General features: G+C 45.4%; 1 protein-coding gene across 2 annotated transcripts; it reads right to left on the bottom strand.

Moving 5' to 3' along the window:
* Nucleotides 1-1,165: 1,165 nt before the first annotated feature.
* LOC310674734 (uncharacterized protein) lies at nucleotides 1,166-11,330 on the bottom strand. 2 transcript variants are annotated; one of them, XM_083434342.1, is made up of 5 exons: nucleotides 11,169-11,330; nucleotides 7,684-7,804; nucleotides 4,191-4,212; nucleotides 1,680-1,831; nucleotides 1,166-1,304 (listed from the first exon to the last, which is right to left on the bottom strand). In XM_083434342.1, the coding sequence occupies exons 1-5, from the start codon at nucleotides 11,239-11,241 to the stop codon at nucleotides 1,262-1,264; spliced, it is 411 nt and encodes a 136-aa protein (XP_083290468.1). In that variant the 5' UTR covers nucleotides 11,242-11,330; the 3' UTR covers nucleotides 1,166-1,261. The 2 variants fall into 2 exon arrangements, with proteins under 2 accessions (XP_083290468.1, XP_083290469.1); XM_083434343.1 differs by lacking the exon at nucleotides 11,169-11,330 and adding an exon at nucleotides 10,874-11,162.
* Nucleotides 11,331-11,373: the final 43 nt, after the last annotated feature.

Here is an 11,373-nt window from a genome sequence, read left to right as displayed (position 1 = left end):
GCCCAAGGTCACCCAGCAGCTGCATGTGGAGGAGCGGGGAAGCGAACCCGGTTCACCAGATTACGAGTCCACCATTCTAAACCACTACACCATGCTGGCTCACAAGCATGGAAATGAGGCCTTGATCTGACAACTCTGAGACTGTACTATTTTGCTTGCTGAAGTAATACAGGTATTACACAAGACAAGGAAGTTCCATTGATAACAATGGGCCTTTGCTCTGAATCGCCTTTGACTAGTCCTTTCACTATACTCTGCCCTGATTAAGAATATGAGTAACCCTTTCCATGCAGCCATTTTTGCTGTATGCCACAGGTAGGCATGGAGACGACCCATGCAGTCATCACTCTTATTCCCCTTCCCAGATCACCTTCAGATCAGACAGCTAGACAAATAAACACAATTTGCCCAGTTAAAGGGCTTCACACAAGTAAGGTTCCGTTTGGCTTAGGACAGCCTATAATTCAGAATACGTTGTAAATCCATTTTCAAGATGTGAACATGCTACAGTTCAAAACAATGTCAGTGACTTCCCTTGCTCGGGCCATAATGCAAACATTGAGGGGTGAGACTGTGTGCACTTAAGACTAGTTTGACTGCCTTTTTTTTTTTAAGAGGGGTGTGTGTCAAAAAGTCACTTCATTATAAGGAATTGGTACTTGAATAGTTGAGTGATTCATGCTTGGAAATAGTTTGCAATGTTTACAGAACAGTTCCAGTAACATCTGTATAACATCATTTGATCATCTGTTGTGGATTCTCTTGGTTATATGACAGACACGTAACATGCTTAGGTGATCTTAGTTGTTAGGAGTGTCTTTGGTCCAGTTAGCAAATGGCAATTGTTGTTTCTAGACTGTGATAACTTGACCACTGCTGTTATTGTGATGGTAGCTGTTTTCTCGGGGCAACTTTGGGGAAAGGTTTAGGCCCCTCATGCTCCAGCCACTACTTGCAAAAATAAGGCCTAAATCAGGGCAACTCTCAATGAGACCACAGAGGGGTAGGAAGTTGTAATCCACCCCTCAGACATAACTGGATGGCGTCAACAACTGGTGGGCCACAGATTCCTCACCTGTGCATTAGACATTTTCGTTCGAACTGGTTTTCTGGATAAAAGTACGATATTCTCTACCCGCCTCTTTCAAATAAAAAGAGAGAGTGATTTTCACTAGCACAACTACATTGCATTTATTACTTTGCAAATACTCCATTGAGTTCCTTCAGATGGTGAAAAGTCCTTGAGGCAGTCCGGCTGGCCTTAATATATAAGGTGAAGGTTTTCTGGCAAGGAGCTGTCTGGCCTAAAACTTAGAGGTTTTGACATTCCGAGTTAACATCCACATGTACAATTAACCCACCCCGTCCTAATTTCAAAAGTCTCAGTCATTGTGTAGGTGTCAGTAATACAAGTAGCAAATTCATTCTCTGACCACTAAGTTGCCAAAACAGCAGCATCCACACACAGGAGATAGGTATACAGCAGGATCCCCACATTTTGCTGAGCAGAAATGTGTTCATAGTTTTCACATTTGGAAAGCATGATTTAGGTAAGCTCACCTTTAAATGTGAACCGAATTAAATTCACCCCATCCTTAACTCCAGGCAAGAACATGCGAATCATTCCACGTTCAAATCAATGAATTTTTATTTTATGGGGAGTAAGCCTTCATACTCACCTTTTACAGCAAACACCTTTTGGGATGCAGTATCCGAGCGGTATATAACAAAGACTCCAGCACTTCCCAGGGTTGTAGGTGTTCAAATGGCAGACCCCTCCAACAACGTCACATTCGTCTTTACTATTAAATATTTCAAAATGCAGTACCAGCTAATCAAAATGCAGTACCAGCTAATCTAACTCTAAGATTTGGGATTCCTTAGGTTCCTGTGTAGGAGCTGCTTTTCACTGGTTTCAGACCTGTGGTCGGCTGCAGGCTATTTTGAAGAAAGCTTGTGCTGGCAATATCTTAGCTTCATACTGACAGATGGACAGATATAAATATGACCTAGTCTACCTGCAACAGCTGTTGTGAAAGCTGAGTCTGTTAACAATCATTAAAGCACCCTGAGCACTGAAAAGCACATTACTCAGTAACATTTCTAAGTTGTACAGGCAGAGGGACTCAGAGATCTGGACTGCTTCACTTCTTTGTTTGCAGATGCATCAGCCTGGGAAAATAACTTCTTGCATGGCTCAATTAACCAGTCTTTGCCAACTGCTGGCTAGGTCTGATGGGAATTGTTAGTCCCAAATATTTGGAAGGCACCAGGCTGGGAAGGAAGGCTGCCGTAAACTAACCTTTCCAATCCCAAAACAAACATTACCTCCATTACCCCCTGGCTCAGAATACAAAAATGCTTTATCCATTTAACAGACCCCTATGATGTTCCCTGTTGGTACAGCTGACACATTAGCTTTGAATATAATGATCTTTATTTCCCATCCACCAAATCTCTCGAGCGTTACAGACAAGGCTTGTGCTAGGGATGTTAATTGTCAGGCAACTAGAATAATAGAATCATAGAGTTGGAAGAGACCACAAGGGCCATTGAGTCCAACCCCCTGCCAAGCAGGAAACACCATCAGAGCACTCCTGACATATGGTTGTCAAGCCTCTGCTTAAAGACCTCCAAAGAAGGAGACTCCACCACACTCCTTGGCAGCAAATGCCACTGTCGAACAGCTCTTACTGTCAGGAAGTTCTTCCTAATGTTTAGGTGGAATCTTCTTTCTTGTAGTTTGGATCCCTTGCTCCGTGTCCGCTTCTCTGGAGCAGCAGAAAACAACCTTTCTCCCTCCTCTATGTGACATCCTTTTATATATTTGAACATGGCTATCATATCACCCCTTAACCTCCTCTTCTCCATGCCCAGCTCCCTTAGCCGTTCCTCATAAGGCATCGTTTCCAGGCCTTTGACCATTTTGGTTGCCCTCCTCTGGACACGTTCCAGTTTGTCAGTATCCTTCTTCAACTGTGGTGCCCAGAACTGGACACAGTACTCCAATGTAGTAATATGAACTCTCTGTGGGGCATGGCTGTAGATGCAGCACCCCCATTCCGTCACTAGCTGTGGATGGGCCCCTCTGCCTGAGCATTAGTGGCAAGCTCTTCCCATTCCCCCCTCCTCAGAAAAGTCAAAAGAACAAAACAGAAGCACATTCCCACCCCCTAAAGCGATTAAAGGAGGTTTGGGAAGAAATTAGGCTTACGGGAACTGCTTTCATTTTTACTAGAACCCCACGTTCCACAAACCAGAGCCAGATGCCAAGGACACACTCTTAAGAATGTAAAGATCCTAAGCCAGGGGTCGGCAAGGCTTACTGGGCATGGGCTGGATCACTCCCGTGGAGAAACTCTGTGCGCCGGGCCGGCGCAGCGCAATGCCAGAAATCGCGTCTGCTCATGTCCGCGGCACCAGAAATCGCTTCTGCACATGCCCAGACTCCGAAAATTGTGACTGCGCAGGCACGATTTTCGGAGTCTGGGCATGTGCAGAAGCGATTTCCGGAGCCTCAGAATAGAGTCCCTGTTCTGCACTGCACTAAATTGGCACAGCGTGGTGTGGGGACTTGCCGAGTGGGCAGCTCAATTCAGGGGCGGCTCAGGGGCCGGTTAAATGGCCTCCCTGGGCCGCTTCTGGCCCATGGGCCTTAGGTTGCCAGCCCCTGTCCTAAGCCCAGAAACCTCATTTCAGCAGAGAGTCGTTTTTGTTGCTGCCATTGTCAAATACTTGGAAGTCATAACTTCTTGCTGGTTGTTATGTTCTTGAATGTGCTTGATTTAAGCATGAGTGGTTGGTTGGTCAAAATATTGCACGAGGTGCTTAACAGTTGTGATTGTGTGAATGGATGGTGAGGATGATACTGTGGAAGTGATTGTGTTAAGAGTGCATTTTATTTTCATTTGGGAGTTTGTTTCATGTTGCCTAGTGTCTATCCCCCCCTCCAATCCCCCCTCCTCTCTCTCTCTCTCTCTCTCTCTCTCTCTTGTTATTATGGATATGGATATTATGGATTTGGAACTTTCTGCTTGTAAACAATTTGAAACTGTGGTGAATGTATATTTATGTATTCCGGCTATGCATCTGGAGCAAACTGCTCTTAATCAGACTCCACCCTACATTCAGTTTAGGATCATTGCCATTCCCACTACATGTATACACAGATTCATTATACCTGGAATTACTTCGACTTCAATGTCATCTTTTCTAGAAGAAGAAGAAAAATACAGGGAGAAATAGTGAGACCAGATGGAGACAACAAGAAAAGGGGTGCTTCAGAATTTGGGAGAAGGGTGGCGATGGACCGCATAGAAAATAGATGGCTTTGTCTCCTTTTCACCTTCTCCCTAGAAACCCAAAGCAGGAGACCAACAGTGCTATGATTTGCCTACTTCCCCAGGTATTTACATTTGATGGGACTTAACTTCTTGGCGCCATCAGACATGTGCCAAACCCTAGAGATTAGACCTGATTAGTTACAGACCTAAAAAACATATGGATTAACTTTTAGACATCCAAGTCATTATCTCATTAACAAATTGGACCAGATTTACTGTACTCTTCTCTTGCGTCTAGCAGCATTCTGGATCTTCTCACTAGGCCACCCCAAACTATGCTCAGACTCCCACTTTCGGTTCTCTGGGTTGGATATCTCTCCCCTTTCCCCTGGAATCAAGGACATTTTACTTCCTGCTAAAAAGTTTCCTCTCGTGCCCATTCTGCTTATTTTTACATTAAGCCAACTTCAGTAAAATCCCCACGGCACAAATTGTTCCCGGGGACATGTTTTGCAATGACAGCGTGGGGACCTGCTGAGATGGAAGAAGATAAGCATAACACACAGCAGGTGTTTCAGGGAAAGGAGGGGTACCCTTATAAACAGGTGGATATTAAGAACGCAGACTTGTTAACTCTTTAGAGAGGCCAGCACACAGTGCTGAGAACCTCAACTGCACAAAAGTCATGGAAATAAATGCGAACTGTCACAGAGTACTACTATTACAATGAAGATTCTCATATGCAAAGAGCAAGAAGTGCTGGAAAGCAAAGCAATTATATTACCAGACCTTCCAAGTGTCCCTATTTTCCAGAGACAGTCCTGGATTTACAGAAGCCATCCCAGTTTCTGATTTGATCCCGGAATGTCCTGCATTTCCTTATGATGTCCCTCTTTTCACTGGATAAATGTTGGAGAGAATGGAGTTACGCGATCCTCAAGCAGGGGTGGAGGAAGGGGGGTGCATTGTGGGTGGTCCATCCTGGGTGTCACAACTGGGGGGGGTGACAAAATGCCAGGCGGATGGCAGATGAAGCTGATGGACTACATGGAATTGGTGGAAATGACTGGCAGAATCCGAGACCAGGGAGAAGAGTCGGTGGAAGAAGATTGGAAAAAATTTAAAGTATATTTACAGAAATATTGCAAAATTAATGAATGTTAGAAGAATGCTGGAATGAAGTTATATGGTTTTAGCAGAAATGTTATAAAGAATTAAGCAAAAACTGATTGTTAATGGGTCGAAGTGGAAAATGTAAAGTTAGATTGTGTTAAGATAAATTACAGAACAAAAAATTGAGAATGATGGAAAGGATTTGCTGAAATAGCTAATTGAACTAGAATACAAAAAAGGAGGTGTGAGGAGGTCGATGAAACAAGTAAATGAAAGGTAAAGATATGGAAATATTAGATGTGTTTTTAAATGGTTTTGTTGTTGTTGTTGTTCTGCTGTATTTTTTTCTGTTTCTCTTTTTATTTTCGATGTATTGTCTGTTAAATTTTTTATTGTTTCCCCCCCAACTTTTTTCTGTAACTATTAAACCTCTAATAAATATTACTTAAAAAAATAATAATAAAATGCCAGGCGGTACTCACCGCGGGGCCTGCAGCACGCCTGAGCATGTCTAGCTTGGGCGTGCGCAGGCTCCGTGCTGACAAAATGGTCCGCCCACTGCCTCCCCCTCAGCTGTAGGGTGGCTGAGTGGGCAGAGGCAGGCAAACTCCTCAGAGGCCCCATGGAGCATCCTGCCCCAGCTGGCCCTTCCCCCGGGTGAAGGGCACGTGTACCACCCCAGGCGACCGATCGGCTTGCTCCGCCACTGCCCTCAAGCCAAGGAGATAAGTAACTATACAACCTTTAAAAGGCACCTGAAAGCTGACTGCACAGGGAAGTTTTTAAATATTTAATGTTTTATTATGTTTTTATACATGTTGGGAGCTGCCCAGAGTGGCTGGGATAATTCAGTCAGATGGGTGGGGTGGTAGTAGTAGTAGTAATAATAATAATAATAATAATAATAATAATAATAATGAATAGGACATCCCTATTTCCATCAGAGAAAAGTTGGAGGGTATGTATTATATCACTACAGTGGTACCTCAGGTTACATACGCTTCAGGTTAGATACACTTCAGGTTACAGACTCTGCTAACCCAGAAATATTACCTCGGGTTAAGAACTTTGCTTCAGGATGAGAACAGAAATTGTGCAGCGGTGGCGCAGCTGCAGCTGGAGGCCCCATTAGCTAAAGTGGTGCTTCAGGTTAAGAACAGTTTCAGGTTAAGAACAGACCTCCAGAACGAATTAAGTCCTTAACCAGAGGTACCACTGTATTTTATTTCCCTCACTCAAAACATGCTGATTGGATAGCACTTGTAAAACCATGCCCTCTCATTGCAAGCTGCACTTGTCAGTTTTGAAGGAGCTGTCCTGTCCCACTTCTCGTCCTGGTGTTTCCTTATACCAGTGGTTTTCAACCAGTGTGCCATGGTACCCTAGGGGGCCTTGAATGATGGTCAGGGGTGCCGTGGGCAACACTGGCCTCTGTCCATCTTTCCTCTCCTCTGATTCCCTCTAGCATCTCTGCCTCCCAAAGGCTTACACAGCTGTTTCTTGCAGCAGCCCTGGCTGCAAGTTCCCCAGGCGAATGGTGCCTCTGGGGCTGGTTGCCAGGAGCTGAGGTGGCCTCAGAGTAAGCAACCAAGAGGGCAAGGGAGCACAGCCAGCCAGTCTACCAGTCCTTGCTGCTGGGAATGGACAGACAAGTCCCAGGCCCCTGTGGGGTAGTGGGAGGAGGTACCTCTCTTTGGTGTGGGGTGGGGAGAGCTCAGAGACCAGGGGCAGCAGCAGCTGCTGCCCAGAAGACTCCCAAGGAGAGGGGAGAGGAGGCTGAGGGAAGCCTCCACAAGGGAGGGTGTTCAAAAAAGGGCGAGAGACTACCAGCTCTGCAGGCAACAGGTGACACAACTGGGCTCCTCAGCCCCACAGAGGAAAGAATGTAGTTGGTCAATGGAGCCATGGACTCAAAAAGGTTGAGAACCTCTGACTTATACAGTCAGCTTAGAAGCATAATTTTGATCAGACACGTATCTGCAGGATTTCCCCCTTTACATCTGAATCACCAAGGCACTGCAAATAACTTCAGAAGTCCTTGCTCCAGCTCAGAAGTACTTGCTCTGGTTTGTACTTTTCTCATCCATGTCTGAGTGCTTTCCTTTTGTTCCCACGGCTTCCCCTGGGAAAACCTGATATTTAACACTGAATCAAAACCAACAGCAATTTAGGTTTTCCACAATTGCTGAAAGGGTTAAAGAGTGGGTTTTCATGGGGAAAGTGTCAAGGCAACATACTAGACTTTTTATTTCCATCCCATTTTGTCCCTCCGGCCCCATATTCTCACCTTTGACAGCAAGGCCTCCTTCTGTAGCATCGCTGAATAAATGTATCACCTGGATGACATAAGTCAATAGCACAATAGCCGTCAGCATCAATACATCGCTTTAGTGCTGGAACCATATAGCCTACAGAAAGGAAGCCCTCTATTAAAGATAGATTTTTGGAGAGGTGCAGAAAATATCCCCAAAGTTACAGATACAAGTTTCATCTTGTGGTCTGTGCACACCCCTAAAAAAGTAAGATATGGAATGTTGGGAGCCCATTTCTCTCAACCTGAAGACGTGAATAGCATTATTGTTTTTTAAGTCCTCATCAGATTTCTCCCCCAAATAATCCTGAGAGTTGTAGAGCAGTTGCTTAGGGAGAGAGATAACAATTAGCTCAGTTTAAGTCCGTGGAGAATATTTATGCCCCTGTCTCTTCCACTGACACACCCTGGAGCCACTGAGTGTCTGGTGAACCCTTAACCTTGACAAATGCTCTTCCCAAAGTCCATCTTCAATAGCTCTTGACCAGATGCCTCCAGGAGAACCATCGAGACCAGAAATAAACTGATGCAAAAGATCTTCATGTTTGGAAGAAGACAGGTGGGAAGACTCTGCCGCTGGGGAGGATGAGCAAAACTGAGAGATGAGAACTCAGCAAGCCTTTAAAAGCAGGTTGGCACTGCGGTCCTCCATGGGATGTTTGCAACAGTTCATGAAGCTGGCAAAGGTTCTTAAAGGGGGCATTTTTGTACGAAGTGTTCTCTTGATGGTGCTTCTGCATATATCCAGTCACTTCTCGGCAGATCAAAGGAAAATCTTGTTCCTTCTGGTGGACATGGATTGAAATGTTCCTTAAATGGAATAATCTGAATTGTTTTGCTTCTCTGCACCAACTCCTTATTTGGGTTTCTTCATTTGCAGGTGATAGGGAGGAACCCAATGTGCCGCAGTCCCTCAATCTCATATTTTTAGAGCCCACTTTAAAAGCTGACTGTTCTGATCTCAGTCTTGTGTCTCTACAGACCACAGGTGAGCCTTATCTTCAGAAATATTGGGTCTGAAAGGAACAGGGAATCATGATAGATGCACATGAAATGGTGTGTGGCATAGAAAAGCCAGACAGAGATATGTTGTCCCTTCTTCTCTCATAATATTCATCCAGTTAAGCAGATTGTTGGGAGATTCAGGGCATGGGCAGGGGGAGCATTTCCTCAAGCAGCACATTGTGAAAGAATAACACCTGCTACCATAATATATAATGATGTCTGCCAGTTTGGATGGCTTTAAAATAGAGGGACACAAACTCATGAGCTGGGTGGTGCTGAGAATAGCAGTGATCATGAGTTCAAGATTGGAGCCAGTTGACTGGCAAGTACCCTGCTGCTGTGGAATCACAAGTGGGGAGGGCACAAGCTGGCACACTTGGTTCCTGCTTGTGAGCTTCCTATCAAACATACGTATATGCACATGCAAATATAGATCAGCCATTTATTTGTCAGGAGCTTTTCCTACACTTGGCAGAGACACATGCCCGACTAGCATGTTCTCTCCCTCCTGGTTGATCATTCAGGCACTTCAGAAGCTTTCTTCAGCCCGAACATCACAGAGACCAATGCCAACAGACATCGGCACACATAGGGATCCGCAGAGTGTTTGCAGTGTGTGTAACAGACCTCAGCAACTCAGCATTTTGGCTAATCTACTTTATTTACATATAAACACACATGGAGCACTGCAACATGGCTCCCTCTCTCTCTAGCATCAGACAGCAAAGAGAAAAAGAACAAAAAGAGCAATAGTCCCACTTCACAGAACACAGTAACACAAACACCCTGCCTCTGTCACTTCCCACTCTGTGGAGTCAAAATATATACCGTCATGTAATAGACAACAAGGGACACGGGTGGCACTGTGAGTAAAACCTCAGTGCCTAGGACTTGCTGATCATAAGGTCGGTGGTTTGAATCCCCGTGACGGGGTGAGCTCCCGTCGTTTGGTCCCAGCTCCTGCCAACCTAGCAGTTCGAAAGCACCCCTAAGTGCAAGTAGATAAATAGAGACCGCTTTATAGCGGGAAGGTAAACGGCGTTTCCGTGTGCTGCACTGGTGCTGGCTCGCCAGATGCAGCTTCGTCACGCTGGCCACGTGACCCGGAAGTGTCTTCAGACAGCGCCGGCTCCTGGCCTCTTGAGCGAGATGAGCGCGCAACCCTAGAGTCGGTCACGACTGGCCCTGACGGGCAGGGGTACCTTTACCTTTAATAGACAAAAATCCCATGACTGCAATCATGGAGCAGGAATTCTAACAATATTAGCTCTCGGTGAAATCTGACATTCCAGAGCCTAGCAGAGACTAATTTTATAGTCCGCAACACAACACCCCCCACCCTCTTAGAACTGTTTCAGTCTGCAAATGTGGCTATAAGAAGACATGGAATCAGAAGTTAAAAGGAATGATGTCATTGAAGCTCATAATTGTCTTCTTCTGTACAAGGATTTGTTAGATTTTAATGCTCAGGTGTACTACAAAGAGTGTTATCCCTACTATCTCACTGAAGTGAAGACAGTCAGTGGCATAGTGTAGCGGGGCTGGGAGGCCATGGCACTGGGCGTTTTGTGTGTGTGTGTGTGTGTGTGTGTGTGTTTTTAGGGGGTGCAACCAGCCTGGCTCTGGTGCAAGGGAGCTGCTGAGACAGCTTTTTCACACGATGGCCCAATGACACCATCTGCAGCTCCACCCCAGGGTCAAGATTGATTTGTGGGTGGCGAGAGGAGAGTGGTGGTGCTGCTTGGCCCAGTCATGCCTCAGGTGGTGATAGCATACGTTCTTCCACTGAAGATACTGATTGCAGGAGATGAGTTAAAGGGCACTCTATGCAGCTGCAGCCAACATTCCACAAACCTGTTTACTCTGGCCTTAGATGACTGAGATGTATCTTTTCAGACCAACAATGTTTTTGTGATCTCATTTAGAACTGCATTTCTAATCATTGGAAACCCACCCTGGATGAAGGGTGGATAATAAATGAAAATGAAATAATATTGAGCTAGATGGAATAAAGATCAGACTCAATATAATGTAGTTTCTTCTTGGTATGAAATCTCCTCCATATTCAAAATTTAAATATGAAGTAGAAATCTGGTGCCACTGCAAATCCCTAAAAAAATAAGAAGTTAATCATGAGTCTCTTTTTCATGTTAAGACCCACCTGATTCTGCAGAGTTGCCTGGGTGCCCACATGAGGCAATGTCCCCATGCTACTCCTGGGTGTTGTGGGCTCCTGGTTGTCCCCAGAGCTTTCAGAAGCAGAGTTAGGGCTGTGTGACGGGTTCCACCACACTGGGTGCTGAGCCTAGTGGTGCCCCAGGCATTGCAACTATGGCATAGTGAATTGAGTAGAATAGAAGGTGAGAGGCAAGGAAGCACCAAATTTTGGCCTCGCAAAGTGTGCCGCTTGCAATTTGAAAGCCCAAAGTCTACAGCTGCAGCCATTTCTGTTCCACCTTGATGTTTTGTTTGACCTCCACCACAGCCACGCCAAGGCTCTGAGTGCTGTCTCCCGTCATCCAGTGCCATTTAAAAGCCCCCAACAGCACTTTTCTCTCTCTCACTAGCTCAACATTCCTCCCCATACCCTTCCTTGCTGGCCTAACTGCCCTACAAGGATCACCTGCCCAAGGTTCCAATTTCCTTGGCAACAGTTCCCGA

Source organism: Podarcis tiliguerta (genome assembly GCF_965153285.1).
Source record: "Podarcis tiliguerta genome assembly, chromosome: 3".
NCBI lineage: Eukaryota > Metazoa > Chordata > Lepidosauria > Squamata > Lacertidae > Podarcis > Podarcis tiliguerta.
Note: the sequence above shows the minus strand (reverse complement) of the source record. Positions and strands in the feature narration are given on the sequence as shown.